This window comes from Muscardinus avellanarius, assembly GCF_963383645.1.
Source record: "Muscardinus avellanarius genome assembly, chromosome: 3".
NCBI classification, from domain to species: domain Eukaryota; kingdom Metazoa; phylum Chordata; class Mammalia; order Rodentia; family Gliridae; genus Muscardinus; species Muscardinus avellanarius.
In genome coordinates, this window is record NC_137788.1 from 75,194,861 (window position 1) to 75,222,827 (window position 27,967).

At 42.6% G+C, this 27,967-nt stretch overlaps 1 protein-coding gene across 1 annotated transcript in view; it reads right to left on the minus strand.

Annotated features, from left to right (window-relative positions):
* Positions 1–27,074, minus strand: part of MCOLN2 (mucolipin TRP cation channel 2) — a gene marked incomplete at both ends in the record, with an annotated part of 59,754 nt that extends 32,680 nt beyond the window's left edge. Inside the window, 4 exons of the mRNA XM_080692103.1 lie at positions 1,444–1,597; positions 4,443–4,616; positions 12,202–12,361; positions 26,998–27,074. Coding sequence (XP_080548229.1) covers positions 1,444–1,597; positions 4,443–4,616; positions 12,202–12,361; positions 26,998–27,074 — 565 coding nt within the window. The remainder of the gene's footprint in view (positions 1–1,443; positions 1,598–4,442; positions 4,617–12,201; positions 12,362–26,997) is intronic.
* Positions 27,075–27,967: the final 893 nt, after the last annotated feature.

Sequence of the window (27,967 nt, forward strand, 5' to 3'; positions counted from 1 at the left end):
AGATTGGATGTTCTTCAAACTGAAGGGAAAATGATGAGTTAGTCATCATGACTCAGTTTGAAAACATGGGGAAAGAAAAAAAGAAAACAAATTCTGAAACTTTCTGAGCACCAACTTGATGCTACAAGTAGAAAATACACACACTTGACCTCATGTTACAAGTAACAGTCAAAATGCAGATGCACTGAAAATACTATATAAAATTGCCTTCTGGCTATATGTATAAGATGTATATAAAGCTAATTTCATGTTTAGAACTGGGCCAGTGACAAGTGGCTTACTTGAAGCAGAGGATGAGAGGACAAGCTTTCAGTCCCACCTGTCTAGTTCTCCCATCTCAGTTACAGAAATCATCTACAGGGAGGGACGTGGCTGAGCGCCCAGGGAAAAGATTACGAGTGAACAAGATTAGCCTCTGTTGGTGGACTACCAAATAGGTCTCAGGTAAGCAGGCACTTCTGAGGCAAGACGACCACTAACATTTCAATGTTGCCGGCTACAGAGCTGAGCAACCCTCCTCCAGAAGGTCTCCAACAGCAGCCTGGGAGCCAGACAGCACCTGTAGCTGGAGGATGCGGCAGCCACTGCTTCTTTTGGAGCAGACACACTTACATGAGATTTCAACAGGTAGCCTGAGGAACAGAAGTAAAACCACTGTGTTGTGGGAGTGTTTTCCTCTTATATTACCAAGGTGTCTTATAATCAGATTGTGGGAAATATGGATAAAAGCACAGAAGAACTCTCACATTTAATAAAAAAAAAAAAACCATTGCAAATTTAAGCTGTCTGTAGGACCGCGACCCTAGAAAAGTTTGCCCACAGAGAGCCATACTGGATTAATCCTTCCAACCCTGTACAGGCCACAAAGAGTGCCTTGGGCATGGCAGCCATCCCCCAGGGGTTGGTTGAATGGAGACAAAACCCACAACGTGCTAAACACTTTGCATTCACTCATGGTGTTCTACATTCTTAACATAAATGGCTCTCGACAATTCTATGTGATTGGTTGTTAACTTTTTGCCACATGATCTCCTAACGGGGGAAAACTAGTTACTAATCTCAATTTGCCTTTGAAGATAATTTATTTTACAAAAAATAAAAACAAGTGCATGAAGCATTTTTATATACATTATTTCAGACCGACCCATTTTTAAAGTCTAATAACACCTTCATAGGAGAAAAAAACTAAATATATAAGAACACCCATGCACTTATCCCAAAACCAATTCTGAGTAACATCAAAGACAGCTACAAATGCCATCCTGTCTCATCACCAGGGCCACAGCTTCCAGAGCCAAAGCCCTTTGTAGGCAAATGTGAACATGGCAGCCTGGCATAGGTCTGCTCTGGCAAAGGCAAGGCTGCTCCTTGTGAGCTGCTCACACGTGGGACCTCTTTGCTCTCACAAAGGCATACAAAGGCATGAGATTATCACTGCATTACCCATCTCGATGTCGCTGTCAATATTCAGGGTCTCGTTAGAAGAAAACATGGGCCCTCTCTTGTAATGCTGCTTGCAGATTTTTAAGCCAACTCTGTTGTCCTCATTCTCTCCATAATCAAGGGTCGCCAGGGAAATGTCCTTTAGGTGATGATACTGTTTTTAAAACAATAGTTAAATGACAGTTAAAAACACATATGAGCTTTTAAAAAGTTGGGTCTACTGTTTATATCATGCCCCTGGTAGCACTTTCCAGTTTAAAATCTCTCAAAGTCATTTTCTTAGATTGTTGCAGAAGAATACACACTGCCTCCCAGAACTCTAAACTCAAGTAAACATGTGGACCAAGGTGAGGATGCTTCTACCTACCCCAGAGCCAGGGCAAAGGTCCTACCTGACCTCTCAGACCTCATCACCCATCCTGGCCCCTGAGCTCCACCTCCAAAGCCACGCTGGCCTTCAGCAGTTCCTGGACTGGCCAGACACACTTCTGCTCTGGCTGTGGCTGTCCCCCACCTCCTGGAACCTTAGCTATGGACCTGCACAGTCCACTCTTACACTCCTACAGAGCTTCATTCAAATGTCTTCACTTCAGTGAGGCACTTCCTCACCAAGCCAGCAAAAATTGCAGACATAGGTCAAAACCTCACACCGTACCCCATAAACATGTAATTAATTATATCTAGGAATTAAAAATAAATATTTTTTAAAATAAGAAAAATGGCAAACATTTATCCTGTGTCCAGATACATCTCCCACATCTCCTTCCTTGCTTTTTTCTCTAACAATTAACACTTTAAGATGTACCACTGAGGACCCAAGCACCCCCATACCACAGCTTACCGTAATACAACTAACACTGGCTTACATGAATACAACTTTACTATTTTGCTTTCTGTACTGATGGGGCTTCACCAGTTCTCATCTTCATTAATATGACTCTATGACTCTAGGAAATTTTTACCCAGAAACATAAAGTTTACTGCATTGTTCATTTCAGGAACATATAAAAAACTCATATAAGTGGGTAACAGTTTAAAGATTTAATCTAACAACTCCAAGACTCTGAGACTGCTCCTCCAATCCCCACCTGGCTGTGTCCACCAATCCGACCCTCATGATCCTTACTCAATGCTAATCAAAGTCCCTCCACCTATCCATGGCGCTAATGAGCCTGGTCCAGGTGGTGTCTTCTTTATGGCTGTCCCCAAGGCACTCACTTTGCTTGGCCACACATTTGGGAGTAGTGTTTTTAGGGAGCCAGAATTCAGTACTGTGAATTTTGCTTTCTTTCATTGTCTAGCTCTCCCCTCTAAAATGGGAAGGGATTTTTTTGTCTTATTTGCTGCTACATCTCCAAAGCCTAAAATAGTACTTGCTACATATTAAGGACTCACGTGTTTACTAAATGAATGAAAGAAGAACGTGAGAATTGTTTCTCGCCTCAATGCTTTCTTTATACCCACCAATCTGCTGTCTCATGCCTGTCTAAATACAACTATGTTATACTCCACATTTTTTTATTTTTCAGTATTGGGGACGGAACCCAGTGGCATTCTACTTCTAAGCTATACCTCTACCCCTATTTTTAATTTTTTTTAAATCTTTTTCTTTTCTTTTCTTTTTTTTTTTTTTTTTTTTTGTCTAGGGATGGAACACAGGGGTATTCGACCTCTGAGCTATACCTCCTGCCCTATTTTTTATTCTTATTTTTGAAAAAGGGTCTCACTAAGTTGGGGAGGGCCTCACTAAGTAGCTGAGGCTGTCCATGAACCGCCATCCTCTGGTTTTAGCCTCCCTAATGCTGGGATTACAAGTGTTCACCACCATATCTGGCTCTATTTTTTATTCTTTATTTTGAAACAAGGTCTCACTAAATTGCAGAGGGCCTCACTAAGTAGCTGAGGCTGTCGGTGAACCACAATCCTCCTGTCTCAGCCTCCCAAATGCTGGGATTACAAGTGTGTACCACCACACCTGGTTCGTTCCACGTTCTTAAGATTCAGCCAGGATTATTCATGCTAAGGCATCAAAATTGAGATCACCAACTGGGGTGTGATGACATATGCCTATAATCCCAATACTTGAAAGAATCATAGGCTCGAGGTGACATAGCAAGACCCTGTTTTAAAGTTCAGAAAAAAATTAAAAAGAGCTAAGGGTGTAGCTCAGAGGTAGAGTGTACTTGGGTTCAATTTCCAGTACTATCAAAATAATGAGATCTTAGATTGAGTTTATCAAACCTTCTATTTTTATCTTTTTACAAAAGTAGTGAGTATGAGGGAATATATTAAAAATTTCACAAAAGCAGTGGGTATGAAGGAATAGATTAAAAGATGAATCTTAGCAAAAGTTCAAAATGGGCAAACTGTTATATAGTCCCCGAAATTGTAATACACATTTTAGTAGATTATACAAAATTTGCATTAGGAGAAAATATGCCTCCCCCCCGCTCTGTGTGTGTGTGTGTGTGTGTGTGTGTGTGTATATGTATGTATATATGTATGTGTGTATATATATATATATATAAATTTTTGCTTCCTAAAATAATAGGCCACATATCAATATATTCCTTTTTTTGTACTAGGGATTAAACCCAGAGGCATTCTACCTATAAGCTATACCTCCAGCCCTGAAATAGTCTTCCTAGGTTGCTGAGCTGGCCTTGAATTTACGATCCTCCTGTCTCAGCTTTTCAAGTACTAGTATTACAGATCGGTGCTACCATACCTGGCTTCAATATATTCTTTTTTTTTTTTTTTTTTTTTGATGGTACTGGGGTTCCTGGAAGCCCTCTACCTCCGGGCTATACTCCCAGACCTATTTTTACATTTTTTTAAAATTTGGAAACAGGGTCTCCTAAGCCAGCGCGCGCAGCTGGCTTCGAACCTGCGTGATCCTCCTGTCTCCGCCTCCCAAGCATGGGGATTACAAGCGTGCGCCACCACGCCCAGCTTCAATATATTCTTAAAGTACAGGTCATTTTCAAAAGAGTGCTTACCTGATTAATAGCAAAAAAGATGCTGTCGTAGGTGTCCTCTTGAGTGTATAGACTGAAACTGTAGTCATCTTCATCCACCCCAGAATAGCCTTTCAAAAATAAGTGCTTAAAAGCAACAGTGTTATCTTCTTTGAAAGCAACCACCAGCTGGTTACCCAAACCAAAATGAATAAGCTAGAAAAGGAAAATCAAATAGAAATATGAAGTATACCACTCACCAGGGAAAGAAAATGCCTTCTTATTACATCAACTCTCACCTCAAAATAGCAGAAGAAAAACTGTAATTCCCTATTTGATTCAAATAACAATGTCAAAATACAAGTCCCAAAAAAGAACCTTGCTGAGCTACATCAGAAGTTTTAAGTAGAATAAAATTGTGTTGAGGTTCAAAAAAAAGACAAAATCCCAATGCATGGGGCTTTGACACTGAGTCCCTTAAACTACAACGGCACCAGAGAGCCAAGATCTCTGACCTTTGCTCCCCTCTCTGACTCTCCTGAAGCACAGGTAGGGACTTGCTCTGAAATTCCCTTACCAAGAGAAGTTCTGCCACGTGTGGTAGTGCATACTGGTAATCCTAGTACTTGGGAGGCTGAGACAGGAGGTTCTGAGTTTGTGGCCAGCCTCAGCTACTTAATGAGACCCTCCACAACTTAGTGAGACCCTGTTTCAAAATAAAAAGTAAAGCCAGCCGGGCGTGGTGGCATCGCTTGTAACCCCCATGCTTGGGAGGCGGAGACAGGAGGATCGCGCAGGTTCGAAGCCAGCCTCTCTGGCTTAAGAGACCCTTTTTCCAAATTAAAAAAAAAAGTATAAAATAGGTCTGGGAGTGTAGCCCAGAGGTAGAAGGATTCCAGGAGCCCCAGTACCACCACTAAATAAACAAATAAATAAATAAATAAATAAATATAAAAATTCAGGCTGGGGGTTGTAGCTCAGAGTAGAATGCCACTGGGTTCAATCCATAACACCACAAAAAATAAAATAAAAAATAACAATAAATAAATAAGTAATAAAAACAAAGAGAAGTCCCTCCAGAAGGAACCTAATGGCCATGAACCCTTTCCCTATCAGGAAAAGGTTAACAAACAGGGAAGGCTAACTCACAGCAAAGAGGGTAGAATTGATACCACACAGAGCCCAGAGGAAATTTGTCCCAGCTTTGGTCTGATCTTCATGCCCATTTATCGTCCCATAAAAGTCATTTACCTACTCTATTGGTCAGAGTTTTCCAAATAAATAGAGTAAGAGGGAATTTATTAGATGGGCTCACACGATCAGAGGCTGAGTACTCCCACAGTGGCTGTCTGCAGGCTGGAGAGCCCGGGAAGTGGGTAGCGACTCAGTCCAAGAAGTGGGAAGCTCAGAAGAGAGGCCAAGCAGCCCCATCTGAGGCCAAAAGCCTGAATGCTCCCCGGCCCGGGAGCCACTGGCGTCAATCCCTATTCAAAGCTGATGAACCTGGAGGCTGACGTATGTGGGTAACAGAGGCAGGAAAACCATGGCAAGAACAGAATATGAGCTTCCCTCCTTCTTCCACGGTTTTGTTCCATCCAGACCCCAGCCTATTGGGTGTGCTGCCCACATTCTGGACAGGTCTTCCCCACTCTGCTCGCCGCCCCACACACTAATCCTCTCTGGAACACCTTCACACACGCCCAGAAGTGTGTTTTGCCAATTGTCTCAGCCTCCTCGATCCAGTCAGGCTGACAACCAGTTAGCCACCATGCTTCCTCTTGCTCAGAGTTCGCTACCGGCCCCATCTCCTTCTCCCCTGTGAAGAAGGGCACATCAGCTTTCAGATCTCATCGGGTTATAGAGTACTCACTTTTCACTCTTGTGATGCTCCCAAGCATGTACTCAATGTGTGTGTGTGTTTTTTGTTGCTCTTTTGTCAATTTATTTTAGCTGATGCAACTATCAAAACTTCATAGAGTAAGCCAGGCATGGTGGCGCACGCTTGGAATCCCAGGACTTGGGAGACTTAGACAGGAGGATGGTGGTTCGCAGCTAGCCTCAGCTACTTAGTGAGGCCTTCCACAACTTAGAGACCCGGTTTCAAAATAAAGAATAAAAAGTAGGGCTAGGGGTATAGATAGGAGGTAGAATGCCCCTGGGTACAATCCCCAGCACCACAAAAAAATTTTTTTTCATCCAGTACAGGTGAAATTCCTTCTGTCCCTACTAATGGAACAAACTACTATACTTACGGCTAACAACCCTACTGGCCTTCTTTTTATCTTATTTTTATTTATTATTATTATGTTGTTGTTATTGCTGTTGTATTTATTATTATTATTATTATTATTATTATTATTATTATGCAGTACTGGAGATTCAACCCAGGTAGGGGTGCCCTACCACTGAGTTACATCACCAGCACTTTTTATTTTTATGTTGAGACAGGGTCTTTCTAAATTGCCCAGGTTGGTATCAAACTTGCAATCCTCTTGCCTCAACATCCTGAGTAGCTGGGATTACAGGTGTACTTGCCCCCATTCCCAACAAGCCATCGCCACATGCTGTTCCCCATCTCCCTAGCTGCTCCAGAAAGCAAAGAGCTTCCCCAAGTCCTCTCCCAGCCAAGTCAATGAAGCATTTGGAGAATGAGTGGAATGAAGAGGTTTAATTAGATGGCTCTTGACAGCTCAGTCACCTGCTGCCATGCCATCATTCAGTATGATACATCTACCCAATACCATATAAGACATTAATCAGGAACAATTCAGATGAAATGAATGTTAATTTTCAAACTGGCATAAGAGGGTTTTATTAGTGGTTTGCTTTTTATAGCTTTTACATTTACTTATTACATCCATTTGTAACAACTGAATCATTAAAGACAATAGCAATTTTTATATGCCAGCCACTGCTTGACATGCATTGTTTACCACCATTACTACATTATAAAAATGTGACTGCCATTATCCCCATTTTACATAAGTGGAAGTGGATATTTAGCCTCACTGAATTTCCCCAAGCCACTTAACTAGAATAGAAGCTAAGTCTAAACCTGAAGTAATCTTTACTATATTATATAAACAATTGCCTTCTGTAAGAGACCTGTCTTTGAGATATTTCTTAAAAGAAAGAATTTAAGTGCCAGCATTTCAGAATCATCAAAGACAACTGTTGCTTGAGATGGTACACAGGTGATACTCTAACATTTCAATCGCACCGTGTCACATTCCTCAAATGCCACGCCAAAGGATTGAGCAATTGCTAAAAACCCAGCTCTTCTAAGGAAAGCATCAGCTAAGACATCCCGTCATCCAACCTGTGCTGAAAGCAAGCAACGTAAGGTTAAAAGTTCGTTCAAGCATGCGACATCTGTCAACGGTGCCTATAGCAGATAGCTAAAAAGGTCAAATTACTGTTTGAAAGCTAAAAAAGTCAATCAGAGAACCAACACAGAGGATTGTTTCAAAGCTTCTGAAGAGGACACTGCACCCTCCAATCCTGCCCACCTTACCAGTAGCACCAGTGAATTAAGTTCTTCAATCAGCTTTCACATGAGTGCTTCCTCTCTGGCAAGACGGGCTCAGTGTGGGCTAGGTCAACAGGGCATGGTGCTGAACAACTCTTCTCCCTGAGCTCCAAGCACCAGGGTTTTGGGGGCTTTTTGTTTGTTACTTTTCTTTTTTTTTCTTTTTTTTCTTTTTTTGTGATACTGGGGATGGAAACCAGAAGCATTCTATTTTTAACATTATAACCCCAACCTGATTTTATTTCTTATTTGGAAACAAGGTCTCACTGGGCATATGAGGTCTCACTACTTGCTGAGGCTGTCCTCCAACCTGTAATCCTCTTGTCTCAGCCTCCCAAATACTGGGATTATAGGCATGTGCCACCACGCCCGGCTCTGTTTTTTGTTTGTTTGTTTTTTTGTTTTTCCCTACTACCATATGCTCAGAAAATCAAATAGTTCTCTTCACCATGTCAAAGTCAACACAGAATCAGCTGATAAATACAATCCTATTTTATACACATGCAATCTGAAGTCAAGTAATTTATCAAAGCTGAAACATCTATAAAGTTTAAGTGAAGATCAGAAACTGGATCTGCTTAACACCTTTTTTTCTCTTGGCTACCGCCTTACCTCATAAATGGAAGTGCTGCCAATTTTACTCTTGATGTAGAGATATTAGGCCCATCCCTCCCACCTCTATAAGAAGACTGAAGGAACACAAATTTCTGAATAGGAGATGGAAAAAGATACCAAAAATGGCATACAAATTTCTGATATTTTGAAACCACCACTTTATTTAAACTTAAAACCACCAACTGAACTTTGAGAAGAAGAGAATGTAGAGTTCTGATTTCTGCTTGGAACCACCCTACCTGGCATTAAGAACAGACGGCTTCCTCCATTCTACTGTTCACAGAACGAGCCAGAATCTTCACGCACGGCCCACCATCAGAAAAGGGCTGAGATTTTCCACATCTCTCAGGGGAGGGGATGGGGACAAACCCTGAGGAGTGAACTGCAAAGTCTCTTCCTAGCTAAGGCTGAACCGAACCTTCCCTATGAAGCAAGTGTCCAGGAAGATGGTGTTGACCAAATGACTTTATTTTAACAGCAAAAAGACAGTCTCATCCTACTATTTAGGTCTTAAGACTTGCTGAGAATATTAAACAAGACAGAAAAATAATTACTCCCTAACTGTGGCCTGGGCAAGATTGTGAATTAAGGCCTTTCTTCTGGAATCAACATAGGAGAAAGAATTCTGTACCAAGTAAAAACAGGATACCACTCTAGCCACGTGCCAGGAATACGGGAGGGGAAGAGCAGAACTAGCCAAGGAATGCAGACGCCTCCCCCAGGACCATAAATCACTGCAGGACACAGAGTAGAAATGTGTTTTAAACAAGTTTCCTTCCCATCCACTCTGATGCAATGCCAGACTGAAAGAGGTGGCACTAAAAGAGAGAGATAGAAAAAGAGGAGAAAGAAAAAGTGAGATTTGACAGAAGCTAAGGTATTTAAGAAATCTGTTCCAATTAGATATACTCAAGCAGCAAAACTTAATAGAATGATCCTTCAGGGGAACAAAAATTTAATCTCTCCTAATTTTATGCTGGGAGGCAGGCATGTTGACACAAAAAATGTACTATTTGTTCTCAGAAATACTTTATTACTAAAGTAAAATTAGTGATGCAGACAGCAACGAGTATAGAGAAAGAGCACATATTTGGTGGTCAGAAAAGGCTGATGAAGAAACAGGACTTCCACCAGCACCTGCAAGGCGAGCAGGGGAAGGAACCACTCTGGACACAGAGAGGGTGTGGGAATCATCAGTTGGGTCTGACGGGCTGGCATTAAGGTAAGAAATAGTAGCTGGAAACTTGTTGGGAAGGAAAGTTGAAGGGGACTCTGAAGATATTTCCATTTAAATCTACAAAGATTTCTTCTGCATTTGGAAGAAGAGTTCTGCAGAAGCTTTTGAACAGGAGAGTGACACAGCAAAGTGTCTTCAAAGGAAAATCGATGCTGCGTCAGTGTTGAGCGACTGCACATGTGCGGGGAAGAAAGACAGAGGCTAGAAGCCGCCTAGTGTGCTCATCTGGATCCCTCGCTGGGAACTCTGAGGACATAATCTACATCCAGAATAGACACCGTATGAGAATAAGATTATAGACTCCAAGCCAGGTGTGGTGGTTCACTCCTGTTAATTCCAGTATGTGGGAGGCTGAGCCAGCTGGATCACAGGTTCAAGGCCAGTCTCAGCAACTTAGTGAGACCCTCAACAACTTAGTGAGACCCTGTTTTAGAGTAAAAAATAAAATAGGCCTGGGTGAAGCTCAGAGATAGAATGCCCCTGGGTCAATTCTCAGCACTGGAGGGGAAAAAAAAGACCTTCTGGGGCTCAAATCCTGGCTCCATTACCAACTAACTGAACAGCCATGGGCAAATGCCTTAATTCTTTTTCCCCTGATTCCTCGTCCATAAAAGGTGGGTTATCACTAAACCTGTCTCACAGGGTTGTATACTGTGTGTGGCACATAGCAAGCCCCACGCTGAGTGTTGGCGGTAGAGTCACACTGTCTTTCCAGCTCGGTGTCTAGCAGGTAAGGAGAAATTTTATATGAAGATATGAACTTCATACTGGGGATAAGAGTCTTTGCTTGCAAGAAGTATGGGAAAGCATAACTAGATGCAGTTTTGAAGGAAAATCCAAGGAGATTTAGTAGGTATCGGGCAAAGCAGGTAAGTCAAAAACAGCAATGACATTCTGTGCCTTTGGAAGTAGAACTGTCATTAAAAATACTGGATCAGAAATTAAAAATGGAAACTGGTTTGGCAAGATAAGAAATTATGAAACAATTAAAATTAGCCAAATGACAGAAGAGAACGTTATTTCATCTCCTTCCAAGAAATATGAACAGTGCACCTACTTTATAGGTTGCCAAAATTTAAAACTTCAAAACCAAGAATGAAAAAAAGCTAATAAGGATATACTTTTAACAGTATCCCTGCATCGCAGCCTCATTTTTTCTGAAGTTATGTGCTTTCCCTAAAGCTGGAGTAACTGGAAATGTGCATCACGTGATGAAAAGATCGCTTTGTAGACACAGAATAAAGATGAAACTTCAGCTTCAGCAGGAACCCCTGTCGTTCCTATAGACATATGGACATACTATCTTATGTTCCAGAAATAATATCTTTACGTACTTTTATATTGATGACAAGCCAAAAGATTATTTGCCAAATAAACCAAACATCTGAAATCAGTACTATTTGGGTTTTGTTTTGTTGTTTATTTGTTTGTTTCCACACTGGGGATCAAACCCAGGGCTCAATACACACAAGACAGACACTCTACCACTGAGCTACACACATAGCCCAAGGACTGTTTTTAGAAAGGAACATGTTTCAAATGTAGTAATCTGTAGAGAGGCTTCCCCCAGACTAGTTCAGGATCACAGGCTCCATGGGTAGGTGGCCATTGTGATGGCTATATTGATGCTGGTGATAAACTCTTCAACAGGATGAACAAAAAGACCAAAGTTCAAATGTAGATTTGTGCACTCTTGATAGTCACTGAAGGTTAGTGTTCACTGACAGCCTGTTGCTACTGACACAAAGGGAAATTTAGCATTCTGTAAGTCTGAGGACAAAAAAAGAAAAATTGCAAGCCGGGCGTGGTGATGCACGCTTGTAATCCCAGCATTTGGGAGGCTGAGACAGGAAGATTGCACAGGTTCAAAGCCAGCCTCAGCTACTTAGGCCCTTTGCAACTCAGTGAGACCCTGTTTCAAAATAAAGAAAAAAAATAGGACTCTGGGTGTAGCTCAGAGATAGATGCCCCTGGGTTCCATCCCCAGTACAGAAAAGAAAGAAGAAAGAGAGAAAGGAGAAAGAAAGAAAGAAAGAAAGAAAGAAAGAAAGAGAGAAAGAAAGATTTCAAAAGTATATTTGAATAAAGTATATTTGAATAAAAATGAAGGAGTTAAAAAAACCACAAATGGCTTTGAACTGATATCCTTGGCAGCTGACAGGCCTCACACAGTAGAGGAATTCCCCTGGATGCAGGTCTATATTTATGTAATATTTGCAGAACCTATGAGAAACAACCTCATGCTCTCTTACTAAAACAAGGCTGTCTTCTAAACTGAATAGCCTGCCACCTACCTCCAGAGTCAATAAAATTTTACAGTCATGAATTTGAGTGTGGACTTTACAGAACAAAAGTCAAGTACAGAGCATATGAGAAAGATTTCATCTTGCAGCCAGGAAAAAAGTCATAGTATAAATTACCTGTGTGGTGACCATAACTATCTTCAGGATCTGCAAACCCAGCTTCCAGGGAATCTGGTGTCTGACCCGGTATTTTTCGCAGGGGTTCATGAAGTAAAACTTCAGGTCCTCCCTCAGGCATTCTTCCTGTACCTCAGGATCCACGTGTGCCATTGCATTTCTGCCACAAAAGATTTACTTTTAAATATTCATGACTGCCTGTCCCTCAGAAAGCCCCCCAGAGGGACACTTCCCCTCCATGTGCTTTTCCTGTGTGTACAAAGGCTGTGCTTTCCCGCCAGCCAACTCCCTCTAGAAATCTGAAATGAATCCAGGTCTTCTATCCCCTGCCTTTCCACAGAGCCACCCACCCTGTCCAAAATGGCCATTCTCCAGGTATGGTGGCTCATGCCTGTAATCCCAGCACTTGGGAGGCTGAGACAGGGGGATCACAGGTTTGACAGCAGCCTCAGCAACTTAAAGAGGCCCTCAGCAACCTGGTGAGACCTTGTTTCAAAACAAAGTAAATAAATAAGTGGGCCTGGGGTATAGCTCCGGAGTAGAATACTCCTGAGTTTGATCCCAGTATGAAAGAAAGGAGAGAGAGAGAGGAAGGGAGGGGAAGAGGGAGAGAGAAGAAGAAGAAGAAGAAGAAGAAGAAGAAGAAGAAGGAGGAGGAGGAGGAGGAGGAGGAGGAGGAGGAGGAGGAGGAGGAGGAGGAGGAGGAGGAGGAGGAGGAGGAGGAGGAAAGGAAGGGAAGGATAAAGAGAGTTATCAGTTTCTGCATCTTAACATACGCCCTGTTTTGTCACTGGAGTGTTACAAAAAAGTGCACACATGCATTTTATGTGTATGAGGGAAATGTGTGAATGTGACTGTAAAGCATAAATGTATAAAAGTGTGAATGTGTCTGAGTGTGTGAATGAACAAAAACCAGGTGGCACACTCATGACACTCCAGGTATGAAATTACAAAAATTTAGTATAGGCTAATGGAATTAAATGGTTATGAAATAGAGACACTTTGTTCTGCAACTGTGTATAGAAAGCATGATGTCCCTCTTTTGAATAAAATATCAGTGATTCTAAGGTTCCAGAATATAAATAACTTCAGAAGTTAAAATAGCATTTCTCCATGCCTAATCACCTGATAAGTAAAACCTTGTTTATGCTTTATCAAGGATTCTGGACTCATGATTTGAGAGGCCAAAAACAACCAGTGAGATGTGGTCACAGGACTGTGATTAGAATAATGGGATAAATATGATCTTCCAATTAAGTACTCCCCGTTCTCTCCATTGGAAGTAAAGAAAATATTAGTCCTTCTATTATAGTTTTTTTTGGTTTTTGTTTTTGGTGGTACTGGGGTTCCTGGAAGCCTTTCTATATCCAGGCTACACTCCCAGACCTATTTTTTTTTTTTAAACAGAGTTTCTTAAGCCAGCACAGCTGGCTTCAAACCTGCATGATCCTCCTGTCTCCGCCTCCCAAGTGCGGGGATTACAAGCGTGCACCACCACGCCCGGCGTTATAGTTTTTATTTTAAAAACCAAAACACTAAGCTCTTACTAAAAATTAATGTATGTGTATATATATTTTATATGTATGTATGTATATATTATATATATGCAAATATATATGAATATATATAACAATTACTATAATATACATATAACAAAATAATGCAATATATAGGATATATCATATAAATTATATAATAGTATTAAATAATCACTTAAAAAGAAATGATTGGTAATACGTCCTACACCTTTGCTGTTAGGTACATAACCAAAGTTTGGAGACCACAGACTTCAAGCACAGTCTGCGAGTCAAGTTTCTAGAAGCCCTTCTGATGCCATAGGAGGGCTTTCTAGGGACTGTAGCTAGCACAAAAAATCAGACAACCAGATAGACACTAATATAATGACAATATCTGAATTCCTGGATCTAACTCTGCCTGACACTATCCATCCCAAGACTTTAAATTTAAGCCAATAAATGCCCCTTGGGGCTTAAGCCAGTTTGAGTTAGATTTTCATTTCCTACCACAGTAAGTGCCCTGATGCTAAGTTTAATGGGTAAATTATAGTAGACTGGGTCATCATTTAAGTTACTCATTTATTGAGAAATTTTTGTATTCAGGGCTTATTCTTGGGAATCTTTTTTCTAGAAATGTTTAATTAACATTTTTATATTGGCTTGTGATCTATGTTATCTACTTTGACTAATAAGCTTAGAAAAACCACAAAGGGGAATGACTGTTTTAAGCCTATGCTCAGTCATTAGGGATTTTCTATTCCTAAATTGGCTTTTTGTGTGTGTGTGTGGGGGGGGGGGGTACTGGGGATGGAACCCAGGGGCCTTCTACCTCTGGGCTACACTCCCAGACCTATTTTATATTTTATTTGGAAACAGGATCTCTTAAGCCAGCTGAGGCTGGCTTCGAACCTGCGCGATCCTCCTGTCTCAGCCTCCCAAGCATGAGGATTACAAGTGTGTTCCACCATGCCCAGGTAAATTGACTTCTTAGATTGCTTATTTCCAGATTAGTGGCTAGGTTAGTTAGAATGACTCTCCCTGCCAGAGTGCCTGTGCAGCACCCAAGCTCTGACTACTTTTCACATTTTGGAAATTAATACCAAAGCAATTCTCCAGCACCAGCACAATGGCCACAGACCAGCCTTTGGGCCTCAATTCTAGCTGAACCAGGGAACTTCAACTATGAGCCTGCTGAGATCTGGTAGTCCCAGATTAAAATCACCCTTCATATCCCAGAAAACACATAAAGATCCTTCCAGAGGTTGATCCTAGGCCTTGAGACACTTTAACAAATAATTTGTTAAATACAATGACCAGGGTGCAATTATATATAACCAAGCACAGAAGAAAAACAAGTAACATGAAACTGTTCCTTAGAAATGGCAGGAACAGAGGTCCTGCCTCTGAACCAGGTCTATTGGAATCAGATACATGGGAAAAAAAAACTATGCTTATAATATTTAAAGCCAAACATATGGCTAAAAATATCTACAAGAAAAACTTTGGGCAAAATGCTTTTAGAAATGAAAACTCAAGCCAGGTGTGATGGCACATTCCTGTAGTCCCAGTACTTGGGAGGCTGAGACAAGCAGGTTGCAGGTTTGAGGCCAGACTCTGCAACTTAGTGAGACCTTGTTTCAAAAGGAAAAAAAAAAAAAAAAAGCTGGGTGTGATAGCACATGCTTATAATCTCAGTACTTGAAAGGCTGAGACAGGAGGATCGTAGAATCAAGGCCAGTCTCAGCAACATAGTGAGATCCTGTTTCAAAATAAAATAAAATAGGGCTGGGGGTATGGCTTGGAAAGAGAATGCCTCTGGGCTAAATCTCAAAATGTGCCAAAACAATAATAAAAATAAAATAGAAATAAAAATAATAAATTTAGAGCTGAGGGTGTGCCTCTGAGGTAGAATGCCCCTGACTACAATCCCTAATATCAATCAATAAATTAATATCAATTACCACAATGAGTCTCATTTCAAAAGAATAAGAAAACCACAAGCTGCTTGCCTTGAGCCTGCTTGATTCAATCTGGCCAACCTACAGCATGCTCACTCTGCTGAGGCAGGGCTGTGCTGGGTGCTCTGGACACAGATCTAAGCAGGTTCCTTGAAGTTCAAATGCTCAGTGTCCAGCAGGAGAGACAAACTGTGAATGCACCATCATCAAACAGATCAGCAAAGGTTGTCCCATAGCATGGAAACGTATTGCAGGCACCAAATCTCATGCCTGGCAAGTGGGGTTCAAAGAGGAAACCCACCACAATCAGAATACAAGGCTTAGGCTCCTGGGGGCACTTGACTGGAAGCACTGAAGGAACCCTTCCCCATAAAAAGATACCGTCTAACCTTGCCCAGAGCAACTTCCTCAGACAGGAGCTTCAGACCCTAAGAACCTGCCTGTAAGAAGCCTAATGGACATGTTTGAGAAATACTGAATTTAGAGTTAACCACCATCACACTAGTAGGTCAGTGTTGCTAAAGGATTCATTCTGATAATTCACAATATGCTTTTCATTTAATAAAGGGAAAACAGCAAAATGAAAAGTGTTACTGGATTCTTAGGGCCCTGACAATAAGGCTGTGGAGCCCTCTTCTCCCCCCTCCACACACATGTACACACACATACACAATCACACACATACACACACGCACGCACACTGGCCTCTGTGAGAGAGCTACTGGACAGACGGAAGAAGCTATTGTTGCCAAGCAGTCATGAAAATCCAGGCATGGGGTCATATCCACAGTGAACAGCTGGAAAGCCAGGCTCTGCTGGACATATGTCCTGCCTTCCAGAAGCTCTGTGGGAACGGAAGATGTCAATTGATAAAGAGTAATAAATGTGTTAAGAGCTATAGTTGGGGTACACAGTGAGGACCTAAGAACAGGAAAAGTGTCTGATGGCATGCAACTTCTTCAACAGACTTCAAATAATTCCAGCTGCGGGTTCCTTCAAAAGCCATTCCGTATTCAAGAAACAATACCTAATGTTAGTTAGCATTACCTTAAGAAACTTTATTAAGAAGATTCAAGCAAAGAAGAAAAAGGCAGCAAAAATATTTTCAAAATAACAACAACAACAGAAAGCCAGGCTTGCTGGTACATGCCTGCAATCCCAGTATCTGGGAGGGATTATTTGAGACAGGAAGATTGTTTGAGGCCAGCCTTGGCTAGTTAGTGAAACCCTGCTTCAAAATAACAAATAAAATAGAGCAGGGGGGAAAGCTCAGAGGTAGAAAGCCCTGGGTTCAATCTACAGTATCACTAAAATTAAATTTAAAAGTAGCAAATAATGAATGTCAAAATTACTCATTATGTTATATTATTTGTGCTATTGTATCCTCCTGGAAGTGTTTCTTCGGTTGTTTTTAATTTTGTATTGGTTATTGTAGTCACACATCTTAATGGAGTACACGATAACATAGGCACACATGCACACATCACTCATTTAGCCCTGACCCATTTCCCATCTTCAGTTATTTATAAGCAACTGCAACACTTCTAACAGCAAAGGATTAAAAAAGGAATTTTAAAGTTACCCCTCAAAAAATGTTCTCTTAAGAGTATATGAGTCAATTGGCAAAAATATAAGATAGTACTAGTTGAATGTAATCAACTGATAAGGCTAGTAATAAAAAAATTGGTTGATATAAATAGTAGATGTATAAAATGAGATGCCTAGTTTTTAATGTCTGACTTATGCTTAAGATGACTTCTAAACTGAGGAGGAAAGTGTATTAATGTTTTGGCTTAAAAACTACAGTATCTCGCCGGGCGTGGTGGTGCACGCTTGTAATCCCCGCGCTTGGGAGGCAGAGACAGGAGGATCGCGCAGGTTTGAAGCCAGCCGCGTGCGCTGGTTTAGGAGACCCTGTTTCCAAATAAAAATATAAAAATAGGTCTGGGAGTGTAGCCCAGAAGTAGAAGGGCTTCCAGGAACCCCAGTACCACCAAAAAACAACAACAAAAAAAAAAACTACAGTATCTCAAGGAAAATGTAAGTTATATTTTCTAAACTTTTTTGAGATCACCTCATTGCCCTTCTCTTTCTGATTTGTTGGTTTGCCCTAGTTCCCTAGAAGATGAATGACATTAAACAAACACGTGTACGGATATCTTGTTACTAAACAAAAGTAAACTTGTGCAAAAATAATAGCACAGAGTGAAGATACAGAAAAACAAAAAAGCAGAAGAGAAACAGGATGACACTGTAGGATCTAAACATCTATTTGTTTGGCGCGTGGATTTCCACACCCTGGATGCTGAGCACTACCTGGGTGTTTGGTATGGGCTGTCTTAACATAAGCTGCATAAGCAAGAATTGAGTCATCAGGAGAAATTCCATCACGAAGGAAGAAAATCACCAACAGGTACAGAAAAAGAAAAATCACAAGTCAGGGGAATCAAAAGTGACTACAACAGAGACCATTAGGGAACAGAAATGAATGAAAGTATAAATTACACTGACCCATCCATTGACATTTATCCAACTGAAACTGCATGGCATCCGATAGACCAATAATAACACTTACGGATTATTTGTTTCACTAAACTATAGGAAATGTGTGATCCGAATTTCTGCAGTGAGCTAGATGAACGCTAGAGATGCCGGGATGGAAGATTAAACAGGGTATAGAAAGAAGCCTGAGACTGGCACTGTGGAGAGAAGACAGAAGGGGAGCCAATCAAAGCCACCGTCGGTTGTTAAGAAAACCTTCCGACCACTTGATGTTGGCGAGGTTTATGGCTCTCGTACGCCCAAGCACAACTTTAGCTTTATCAAGCCAATGAATGACCTAAAGAACCAATGGAAGCCTGAAGCTTTGAATAAACAAAGGAAGCAAGTTACCAGTGATTCTTAACCTTATTGGGACCATAAACCCTCATGAGAACAGGACCAAAATGACCTTTGCCCCAGAAAAAAGCACCCACTCATTTCAGCGAGGATACAGTCAAGACCTGGGCTAACCACCGGGCGGCTGTTGCTTCCAGCTTGCACTTGCATGATTCTCATCCCACCTGATAAGAGTGATAAGGACTCCCCCGGAGGACACTAAAACGCAGCCAAGTTTGAAAACCTCCATCTTAGCCAGGCAAGGTGGTGCATGCCTATAATTTCCATACTTGGGAGGCTCACAGGTTTGAGACCAGCCTCATCAACTTAGCAAGACCCTCAACAACTAAGCGAGTCCCCTTTTCAAAATAAAAAAACCAAAGGGTGTAGCTCAGAGGTAGAACACCCCTGGGTTCAATCCCCAATGCCACACACACACACACAAAGAAAACCTCCACCTCAGTGGTTACCTGTTACTGTTGCTGTCTCCTCGCTTTACAAATGAGGCAATTCAGGCACCCTGGGCTTGCAACTGCCCGCAACTGTGAGAATCCAATTTGACTAATCTTTTGGCCAATTCTTTCTGGGTTAATACTTCTTAAGGAGTAATGGCCAATAAAATGGTCAGGAATGTGGAAAAAGTGTTAGGTTCAAATATAATTTCTCTCACGTAAAAGCGTATGACACTTGGTAAACAGCCATTCTAATCCATAAATTCGGGAGATTCCTATGTGGTCTTGTTATCAAAATGAGAAGGTAAAATACACACACACACACACACACACACACACACACACACGTAATACTATCTGATGGGATGAATCCAGCATTCTTCCTTAAGCTATTTTTGTGCTTCAAATTTTCAAACACTGGATTTTCACTTTTATTATTCCACTAAAACTGCTCGGTGCCATCCTGCCGTGGAAGCTGTGAACACTTCTCGGGCCTGGTGGCTCAGCAGCACCTGATACAGCTGACACCACCTCCCTGACACCCACTTCTCTCCGCTGCTGCAACACCCTTCTCCTTTGGCTTCTTCCTACCTCACAGGCCTCTCTGTCTCCTTCGCTGGTTCCTCCTCCATCTGACCCTTAGCTGCCAGAACAGTCTGTGGCTCTTCTAGTCTCCCCCCTGCAGAAGGGCTTGTCCAATCCTATAAATACTATCCACCTGGTGAGAACTTTCACATTTGCATCTCCAGCCAACCTCTCTTGAGCAGACATCCATCCAGCCTCTTCCTTGAGGTTCTAAGGTCTTTCTTATCATCAATTCTCATATTTAATTTCTCAAGTCTTTCTTTAACCCACATCATGTCCCGGCACATCACCACTAACCTGGCCACAGCAACAGCTTCCCAGTGCACCATATCACAGTTAAAGTGGATATTTTAAAACTAATTTTAAAGGTAATATGAACCAGTTTCATAAGTTGCATGATTGCCCTGCTTAAAACACTTTAAGGAGTTTCCCCTACACTCAGAATAGACTCTCCTACATTTCCAGTCATTGCCTAAAAGGCTCCTGCCCACTCCTTCTCACACCCTCTCTTAAGCTTATTCCTGGTCCTTCCTTATTTTGAAACAGGGTCTCACTGAGTTGCAAAGGGTCTCATTAAGTAGCTGAGGCTGTCTGCAAACTGCAATCCTCCTGTCTCAGCCTCCCAAATGCTGGGATTAGAGCATGTGCCACCATGCCTGGCTCAAGTTTTTATTCTTTATTTTGAATTTATTTGTTATTTTTATTCTTTATTTTAGAGTCTCAATAAGTTGCAGAGGGCCTCACTAAGTAGCTGAGGCTGACCACAAACCTGCAATCCTCCAGTCTCAACCACTTAAGTACTGGGATTACAAGGGTATGCCACCATGCCCAGCTAAAGAACAGTATTCTATAAGAGTTTCTGTGCTCTAAAAATCAACTTGGATTTAGTCTACAAATTTTAAAATAGCTTGTCAAAAAGATGGTTACAAAAACACTTAGTGCAGCCCTATTTGTAACAACGTACTGACTGGAAAATGTCTATTACTAAATATTTCTAAAGGTACAAAATAGATGCAGTGAGATTTTATTTTTTCAATAAAATGTCAACATTTATTCTATATATAGACATTTTTAAATGTATAGAAGTGCAGACACCAGTAAAAAAAAAAATCCTGGTAACCTCTGTAGATGGTATTCATTTTCTTCATCAAGTTTCCTTTGTTTTCTGCAATTGTTGGTGATTAACATTTGGATTCTTTCTTTTTTTTGGGGGGGGGGGGTACTGGGGTTCCTGGAAGCCCTTCTACCTCCAGGCTACACTCCCAGACCTATTTTATATATTTTTTTTAAATTTGGAAACAGGGTCTCTTAAGCCAGCAAGGCTGACTACAAACCTGTGATCCTCCTGTCTTCGCCTCCAACGAGCAGGGATTACAAGCGTGCGCCACCAAGCCCGGCTTAACATGTGGATTCTTGAGTTATCATTATGAGTTAGGCAATTTTAAAATAGTCTAATATGTATCAGGCAATCAGATATTTCCTTCTCCTATGTGTGGTATGGAGGTGGGGAGGAGTAAATGCAGAGCCTTAAGTTCAGTGTTCCTATACACCATCCCTGTGAGGCCCATGATCCTGATCAGGGATCACTCAGCAGATGGGAAGACTCTGAGTCAATCCTAACAACTCCCACATGATTTTTTTCACTCCAGTTCTTACATTATGAACTAATTTCCTCATGATTTTCTTGTCTCCTAACAGGAAGAAAAAAAAATGTCCAGTTAGTTGAGGCTCTGGGCAGTTGGGCCTCAACTAAGAAAGTTGAGAGGAAGAAGTACACTGGCTCTCAGAAATTAAATTATGAGGTCCTACAAACACTAGGATGCACCCTGAAGGGAAACCCGAGGGACTTTTCATTTTCCAGTAGAGCCTCCCATAAAAGATGAACATGATAAATTTTCAGGAATTTCCCAAAAGACAACCAGGCCACCAAGTTCCTGTAAAATCACCCTCAGATAACCACTTAGTTGCCTCAGACTACCAGGAAAGCAGAACTTGAGCTGCACAAGCCACACTCCTCGCTGAGACTTAATGAAGAACCCACTCTTTGGGGGGCAGAGATGTATACAAGGAAGATGTTTACAAGGGAAATGTCATTTCTCCCCTCAGCCGTGTTCCAGATGCAGTTGAAGCCAGGGAAGACCACGGAGTTGTGGCATTTCCTAATTAATATTGGTGTTTCTCTAACATTTTGAGTGAGTACCTGATTTAATAGGGTCATGCTGATAATTATCCCAAAGTAAAAGAAGTTATAGCCGGGCGTGGTGGCGCACGCTTGTAAACCCTGCACTTGGGAGGCGGAGACAGGAGGATTGCGCTGGTTCGGAGCCAGCCTTGCTGGCTTAAGAGACCCTGTTTCCACATAAAAAAAGCTAAAAAATAGGTCTGGGAGTGTAGCCCGTGGGAATGTATCCCGGAGGTAGAAGGGCTTCCAGGAACCCCAGTACCACCAAAAAAAAAAAAAAAAGTTATAAATAATTTTCCCCCTCAAGGCATTGAGTTTACCTTAAGTTTGAAGAAGCCCACCTCAACATCATGTGGGTGACTCCCTAGATACATCTCATCTCTAAAAAATTCCTCTAGTTGGCATTGGTGACATGATTTTTTAAAGCAAAACTCACCATTTATTTATTTGTCTATTTTTGTGGTGTTGGGGATTGAACCCAGGGGCATTATACCTCTGAGATACACTCCTAGCCCTTTTTATTTTTTGTTTTGAAACAAGGTCTTGCTAGGTTGCTGAGAGTTTCACTATGTTGCTGAGGCTGTCCTTGAACTTGTGATCTTTCTGTTTCAGTCTCCCAAGTACTGGGATTATAGCTGTGTGCCACCACGCCTGGCTAAAACTCACCATTTAAACTGTGAGTCTTTTACAATTTTTACACCAAGGACAAATTTTCAGAATTTCCAGCCTGACAAGTTACCAGTTAGCTGAGGCCCTGAGCAGTTGTACTGCCTGGCAGATGTTTTTGGGCTGGAACTGCCAAGATGTATTCAAGGAGAAGAAGAAGAAGAAAAAAAACTTCAACTTTCAAAAGAGAAGAAAGAAAGCAGCTCACCCAGCTGTGGGGAAAGTCAAATGGGTAGCATGCCCCTGACACAGTCTCTTCTTTCCAGGGAGAAAGGGTCTGAGACCAAAGCTCAAAACAGAGTAGACAGATCAGAAAGGATAGGGCTGAGAAAAAATGGGAAGAAAAACCCCAAATGGTTGCCAAAGCAAACAACTTCATGACTTAAAACATTTGATACTGAGTAGTATATTGCAGTCTAATTTTAAAAATCCGTAAATACAATTGTTTTTCTCAAAGAACCCTTCATGTGTGATACCAGAAGTCCCTAAGGACTCATTTAGAGTTGGGCGTGGTGGTGCAGGAGCTTGTAATTTCAGTACTTGGGAGGCTGAGACAGGAGGATCGCGGTTCACTGACAGCCCCAGCTACTTAGTGAGGCCTCTGCAATTTTGTGAGACACTGCTTTATTTTATTTATTTATTTATTTATTTGGTGGTACTGGGGTTCCTGGAAGCCCTTTTATCTCCAGGCTACACTCCCAGACCTACTTTGTATTTTTGAAACAGGGTCTCTTAAGCCAGCACGGCTGGCTTCGAACCTGCGCGATCCTGATCCTCCTGTCTCTGCCTCCCAAGCGCGGGGATTACAAGCGTGTGCCACCACGCCCGGCCTGTGAGACCCTGTTTTAAAATAAAAAATAAAAAATAGGGCTGGTGGTGTAGTACATCGGTAGAATGCTCCTAGGTTCCATCCCCAGTACTGGAAAAAAAAAAAGCCATTTAGTTCTTCAAAACTGACATGTGGCACTAACTTACTTTAGGCCTCAGTGAAAGAAAACAGCCCGGTTACAGGAGAGTCCATTTTTAACTTTTATAGCCTCAGGTTTTTTTTTTTGTTTTTTTTTTTTTTTTTTTTTTTTGGCTGCTGACTTTATTCCAAAAACTGCAGACACGAGAAGCCACGTGGGTGTGTGTGTGTGTGTGTGGGGGGTTTCCACTAATTTTCAAAACTGTTCTTACTCTGGGTTTCACTTCACCAATGAAGGAGCAATTAGGTCAAGAATTCAGCTTGTAAATATGATCATCCATGGCTTTCAGGTCCATATTCTCTACCACTCTGTTCAAAATTCGTCCTCCCAACTCTTCTTACTTGCTACATTAGGATATTTAGATCTGGTGTTTTATTTGTTTTTTTTTCAGCTTATTTTTTATATGCCATTTCAAAATGTGCTTCTCAAATGAGAAAGATACATTCCACATGGTAAGAAAGTACTGGTAATACCACAGACATGTGTTATTTATACTAAAGATGCTATAAATCTTTTTTTAATTAATTTATTTTTTAAATTGGTGCATTGTAGTCATATATCAATCACATTGGAGTACAAGACTTGAGAGGATATACAAGCACACATCATCCAATTAGCCCTCCTCCAGCCCCCGTCCCATTCCCTCCCCCTCCCTCCATCCCACACTTCTTTGGTGATTTACTTTGATACATTTGTTTATGTACCTCCTGCGTTTTAAAGAGGCTCCGTCCTCCAGTATTACATAGCCTCTGATTGGTCACATTAGTTGCTTCACTATAGGGCCCTTTCTATAGCTCAACCTCTTCCTGTTGCCCTTTTCCTCCTAGTTATTGCTGATTAAGAGAAGCATCTGATTTATATTTTCTGCGATCTGGTGTTTTATTTGTAAGAAAAAAAAATTTTAATACACTACTCGGACAAAAACAATGTGCCCACTTCAAACACCTTATCAGGATTGACTAACTTTTCAGCATGGTAGATCAAATAAAACCGGCATCATCACAGTGGTCTCTGATGGTCAGAGAAAACACAGAAAATACGCCTGATTTGCAAATGACCTGGCCACAGAAACTGCTCGATGGAACATTTCTTCTCTTCTTTCTTTCTTTCTTTCTTTCTTTCTTTCTTTCTTTCTTTCTTTCTTTCTTTTTCAGTCTGGGGATGGAACCCAGAGGCATTTGACCTCCGAGTTACATCCCCTGCCCTATTTTTATTCTTTATTTTGAAACAGGGTCTCACTAAGTTGTAGAGACCCTAAGTAGCTGAGGCTGTCTGTGAACCGCGATCCTCCAGTCTCAGCTTCCCGAATGCTGGGATTACAAGCGTGCACCAACACACCCTCTTGGATGAAAGTTTTTCTAATGAAGAAGGGTGTGCCCTGTAAAAGTTTCCCACAATGGGAGACTGACTCTCATTGAGGAAGATGTGCTAAAATCTCAGTTCTCTAACTGGACAGGAAAAAGCCATCAGATGGCCCCAAATTTGTGCTGTTCTGATAGTCCATAGCAGACAGTTCTTGGCACTGAAGTCCACACTCCACTGCTGGGGAGAACTATGTAGTTGGTCGCTTCTACAGAAAATGTCAGGATTTTGTAATACCAGTACTTGGGAGACTGAGATGGGAGGATCACAAGTTTGTGGCCAGCCTCAGCTACTTAGTGAGGGCCTTCACAACTTAGTGAGACCCTGCTTCAAAATAAATAATAAAAAATAGGGCTGGGTGCCAGGAGTAGTGGCACATGCTTATAATCCCAGCATTTGGGAGGGTGAGACAGGAGGATTGCAGTTCACGCCCAGCCTCAGCTACTTAGTGAGGCCCTTTGCTACTCATTGAGACCCTGTTTCAAAATAACGAATAAAAAAGAGGGCTAAGGGTATAGCTCAGAGTCAGAATGGCCCTGGGTTCTGTCCCCAGTACTGCAAAAAGAAAGAAAGAAAGAAAGAAAGAAAGAAAGAAAGAAAGAAAGAAAGAAAGGAAATAGGGCTGGGGGTATAGCTATAGGTAAGGTGCCCCTGAGTTCAATCCCCAGTACCACAAAAAAAGAAAAAAAAAAAGAAAATGTCCGGTTTTGCATCCTGATATCCATAGGCAACCTCTCCTACCTATTTCTAACCCTTTCTTTCATTCCCAATTTATAATGACACACACTATTCTGCTTTCCACTAATACTGACATCTACATACACTATAGTTTAAATCTGAAAGCCTTCAAAAGCTATTTGCATGTACACCCCAATATGTGTCTTTTATTCTAACAATGTTTTTGAAGATACAGGATATGTAAAAACATCCCTGAAAGAAATTTGATGAGAAAAATACTGGAATCTATGAGCACAAGAAGAAGACAGCAGATAAATCCGTAGTCCATTCGGTCCTTATATTATAGGACAGTATACTTAGGAGTAAGACAGACAGAAGTAGGGTATAACTTCTACTCTTCTGGCCCATTAAAAATAGAGACCTCAGAGGGGAGGTGGGGGAGAATTATATGACATTGGTCATTTTGTATAAATTACATGACATTGGTCACAGGTATCAAGTTGTTAATAAAGTTGTACCAACATTATGTCTTCTAATTCAAAATTAATCTTTCAAAGATGTGTGTGTGTGTGTGTGTGTGTGTTACACTTACTAGAGATGAATTAAGTATTTAATCTAGGCAGCCACCACAGGTCCAGTAAATCCCCATTTCTTTGCTCGCTTGGAATCCATTTATAACACTAAGAGCACCAGCAGGAGAGTCTCAGTACTGCTTTGAAAAGTTGAGCAGCCCACCTCGTTTTCTGAAGGTGGAGAAGCGGCGCCAAGGCCTGTTCGTCCTCCCCACTTCAGCTCAGCTGTGCTACTGAGTGGTCAGAGCTTCGACCACCGAGCAGGGGCCCTTGGCCGCGCCACCAGGCAGAGGGACGGGTTAACCACTCTATAACCCTCCCACACTATAACCTGAGAAAAGGCCTGTTTGTTCCGGAAGGCAAAGCCCAAGCCTCATTTAACTAACTGCAAGCAGTTAATGTAAACATGCCCGAGGTAGAAAGAAAGCTCTACTGTCAGAAAAGTAAAGCCTTCGACAAATTTCTCCAGCGCCCAGCATCCTGAAAGACGCAGCCCTCTGCCTCACCTGCTGGCTAACCTGAACTCACCGATCCTCCTTCTGGGAAAATGCGAAGCCTGCGGGGTCCTGCCTGCGCCTTCAAAACTTTCCACTGCTCTCTGGATAGGGAAGAGCAGGAACAAGCACTCACAGCACACCCACTTGGCCCTCTCGGGGATCGCGCCCCCCGAGGTCGAGCCCTTCCAGATGCGCCGCTCGCCTTACCCTCCTGCCCCGCTCGCGGGACTGAACAGCGGCTCCTCTGTGCCCCGAGGTCCCGGCCAGTGGCAGAGCGCCCCCGCCGGCCCGCGCCACCCCCAGCCCCGCCCGGGCTCTCGGAGGACTCCAGCGAGCCGGAGTCCTGAGCTCCTGACGGCTGAGCGGAGCGGAGCAGGTGCGGAGCCCAGGTATGGGCGCGCGCAGAACAGGGAGGAGCAGGGAGGTGGCGGGGCCCCGGGGGCGGGGATGGAGAGGGCTGTGGCGCGCCCGGCCTAGCTGACCTGTGGCGGGGCCCCCAGGACAGGCCGCGGGCGCCGGTCCACACTGGCAGGTCCAGCGCCTCGGCTCCTCCAGGCATGGCACCGGGACCGCAGGAGAGGCTCGGTGCGCGGGACGGCTGCACCTGCTGGGTCCCTGCTCGGGTCCCCAGAGCCCAGCGCCGCGGCCCGGCCACGCCTGCCCCGGCTCCGGGTGTCCGCCTGGAGGTCGGGCTGGGAAAAAGCCCTTATAAAGGGATCCAGCCCCGGAGCGCGGCTGCCCGCAGACCCACGCGCCCTGCACCCGCCCCGGCGCCCCGACGCCCTGCCTCTGCCGCCGCCTCTGCGCCCCTGCCCGGTTGCTCGTCCTTTCCTGCGCCGGTTCAAGAGTTCGTTCCCAGTTTCTACATTCATTCACTCGTTCCCCCCCCCCCTTTTTTTTCTTTTCTTTTCTTTTCTTTTTTTTTTTTTTTTTTTTTTTTGCGGTACTGAGGATAGAACCCAGGTACATTCTACCTCGGAGCTGCACCCCTAGCCCTATTAATTAGTCTTTATTTTGAAACAGGGTCGGTCTCGCTGAGTTGCAAAGGACCTCACTAAGTTGCTGAGGCTGTCCGGGAACCCGAATTCCCCTGCCTCAGCCTCCCAAATGCTGGGATTACAAGGGTGCGTGCGCCACCACACCCGGCTGGTCGTTTCTCTTTTTCTCTCTTTTTTTTTTCTTTTTTCTTTTTTTCTTTTTTGGTGGTGGTGGTACTGGGGTTCCTGGAAACCCTTGTACTTCGGGCTACACTCCCAGACCTATTTTTTAATATATTTTTATTTGGAAACAGGGTCTCTTAAACGAGCGAGGTTGGCTTCGAACCTGCGCGGTCCTCCTGTCTCCGCCTCCCAGGCGTGGGGATAACAAGCGTGCGCCACCACACCCAGCTCCTATTTTAATGCGATCGGGAAGCAGTGAGCACCAAACTGGGTGTTGGTACTACCTTTAGCT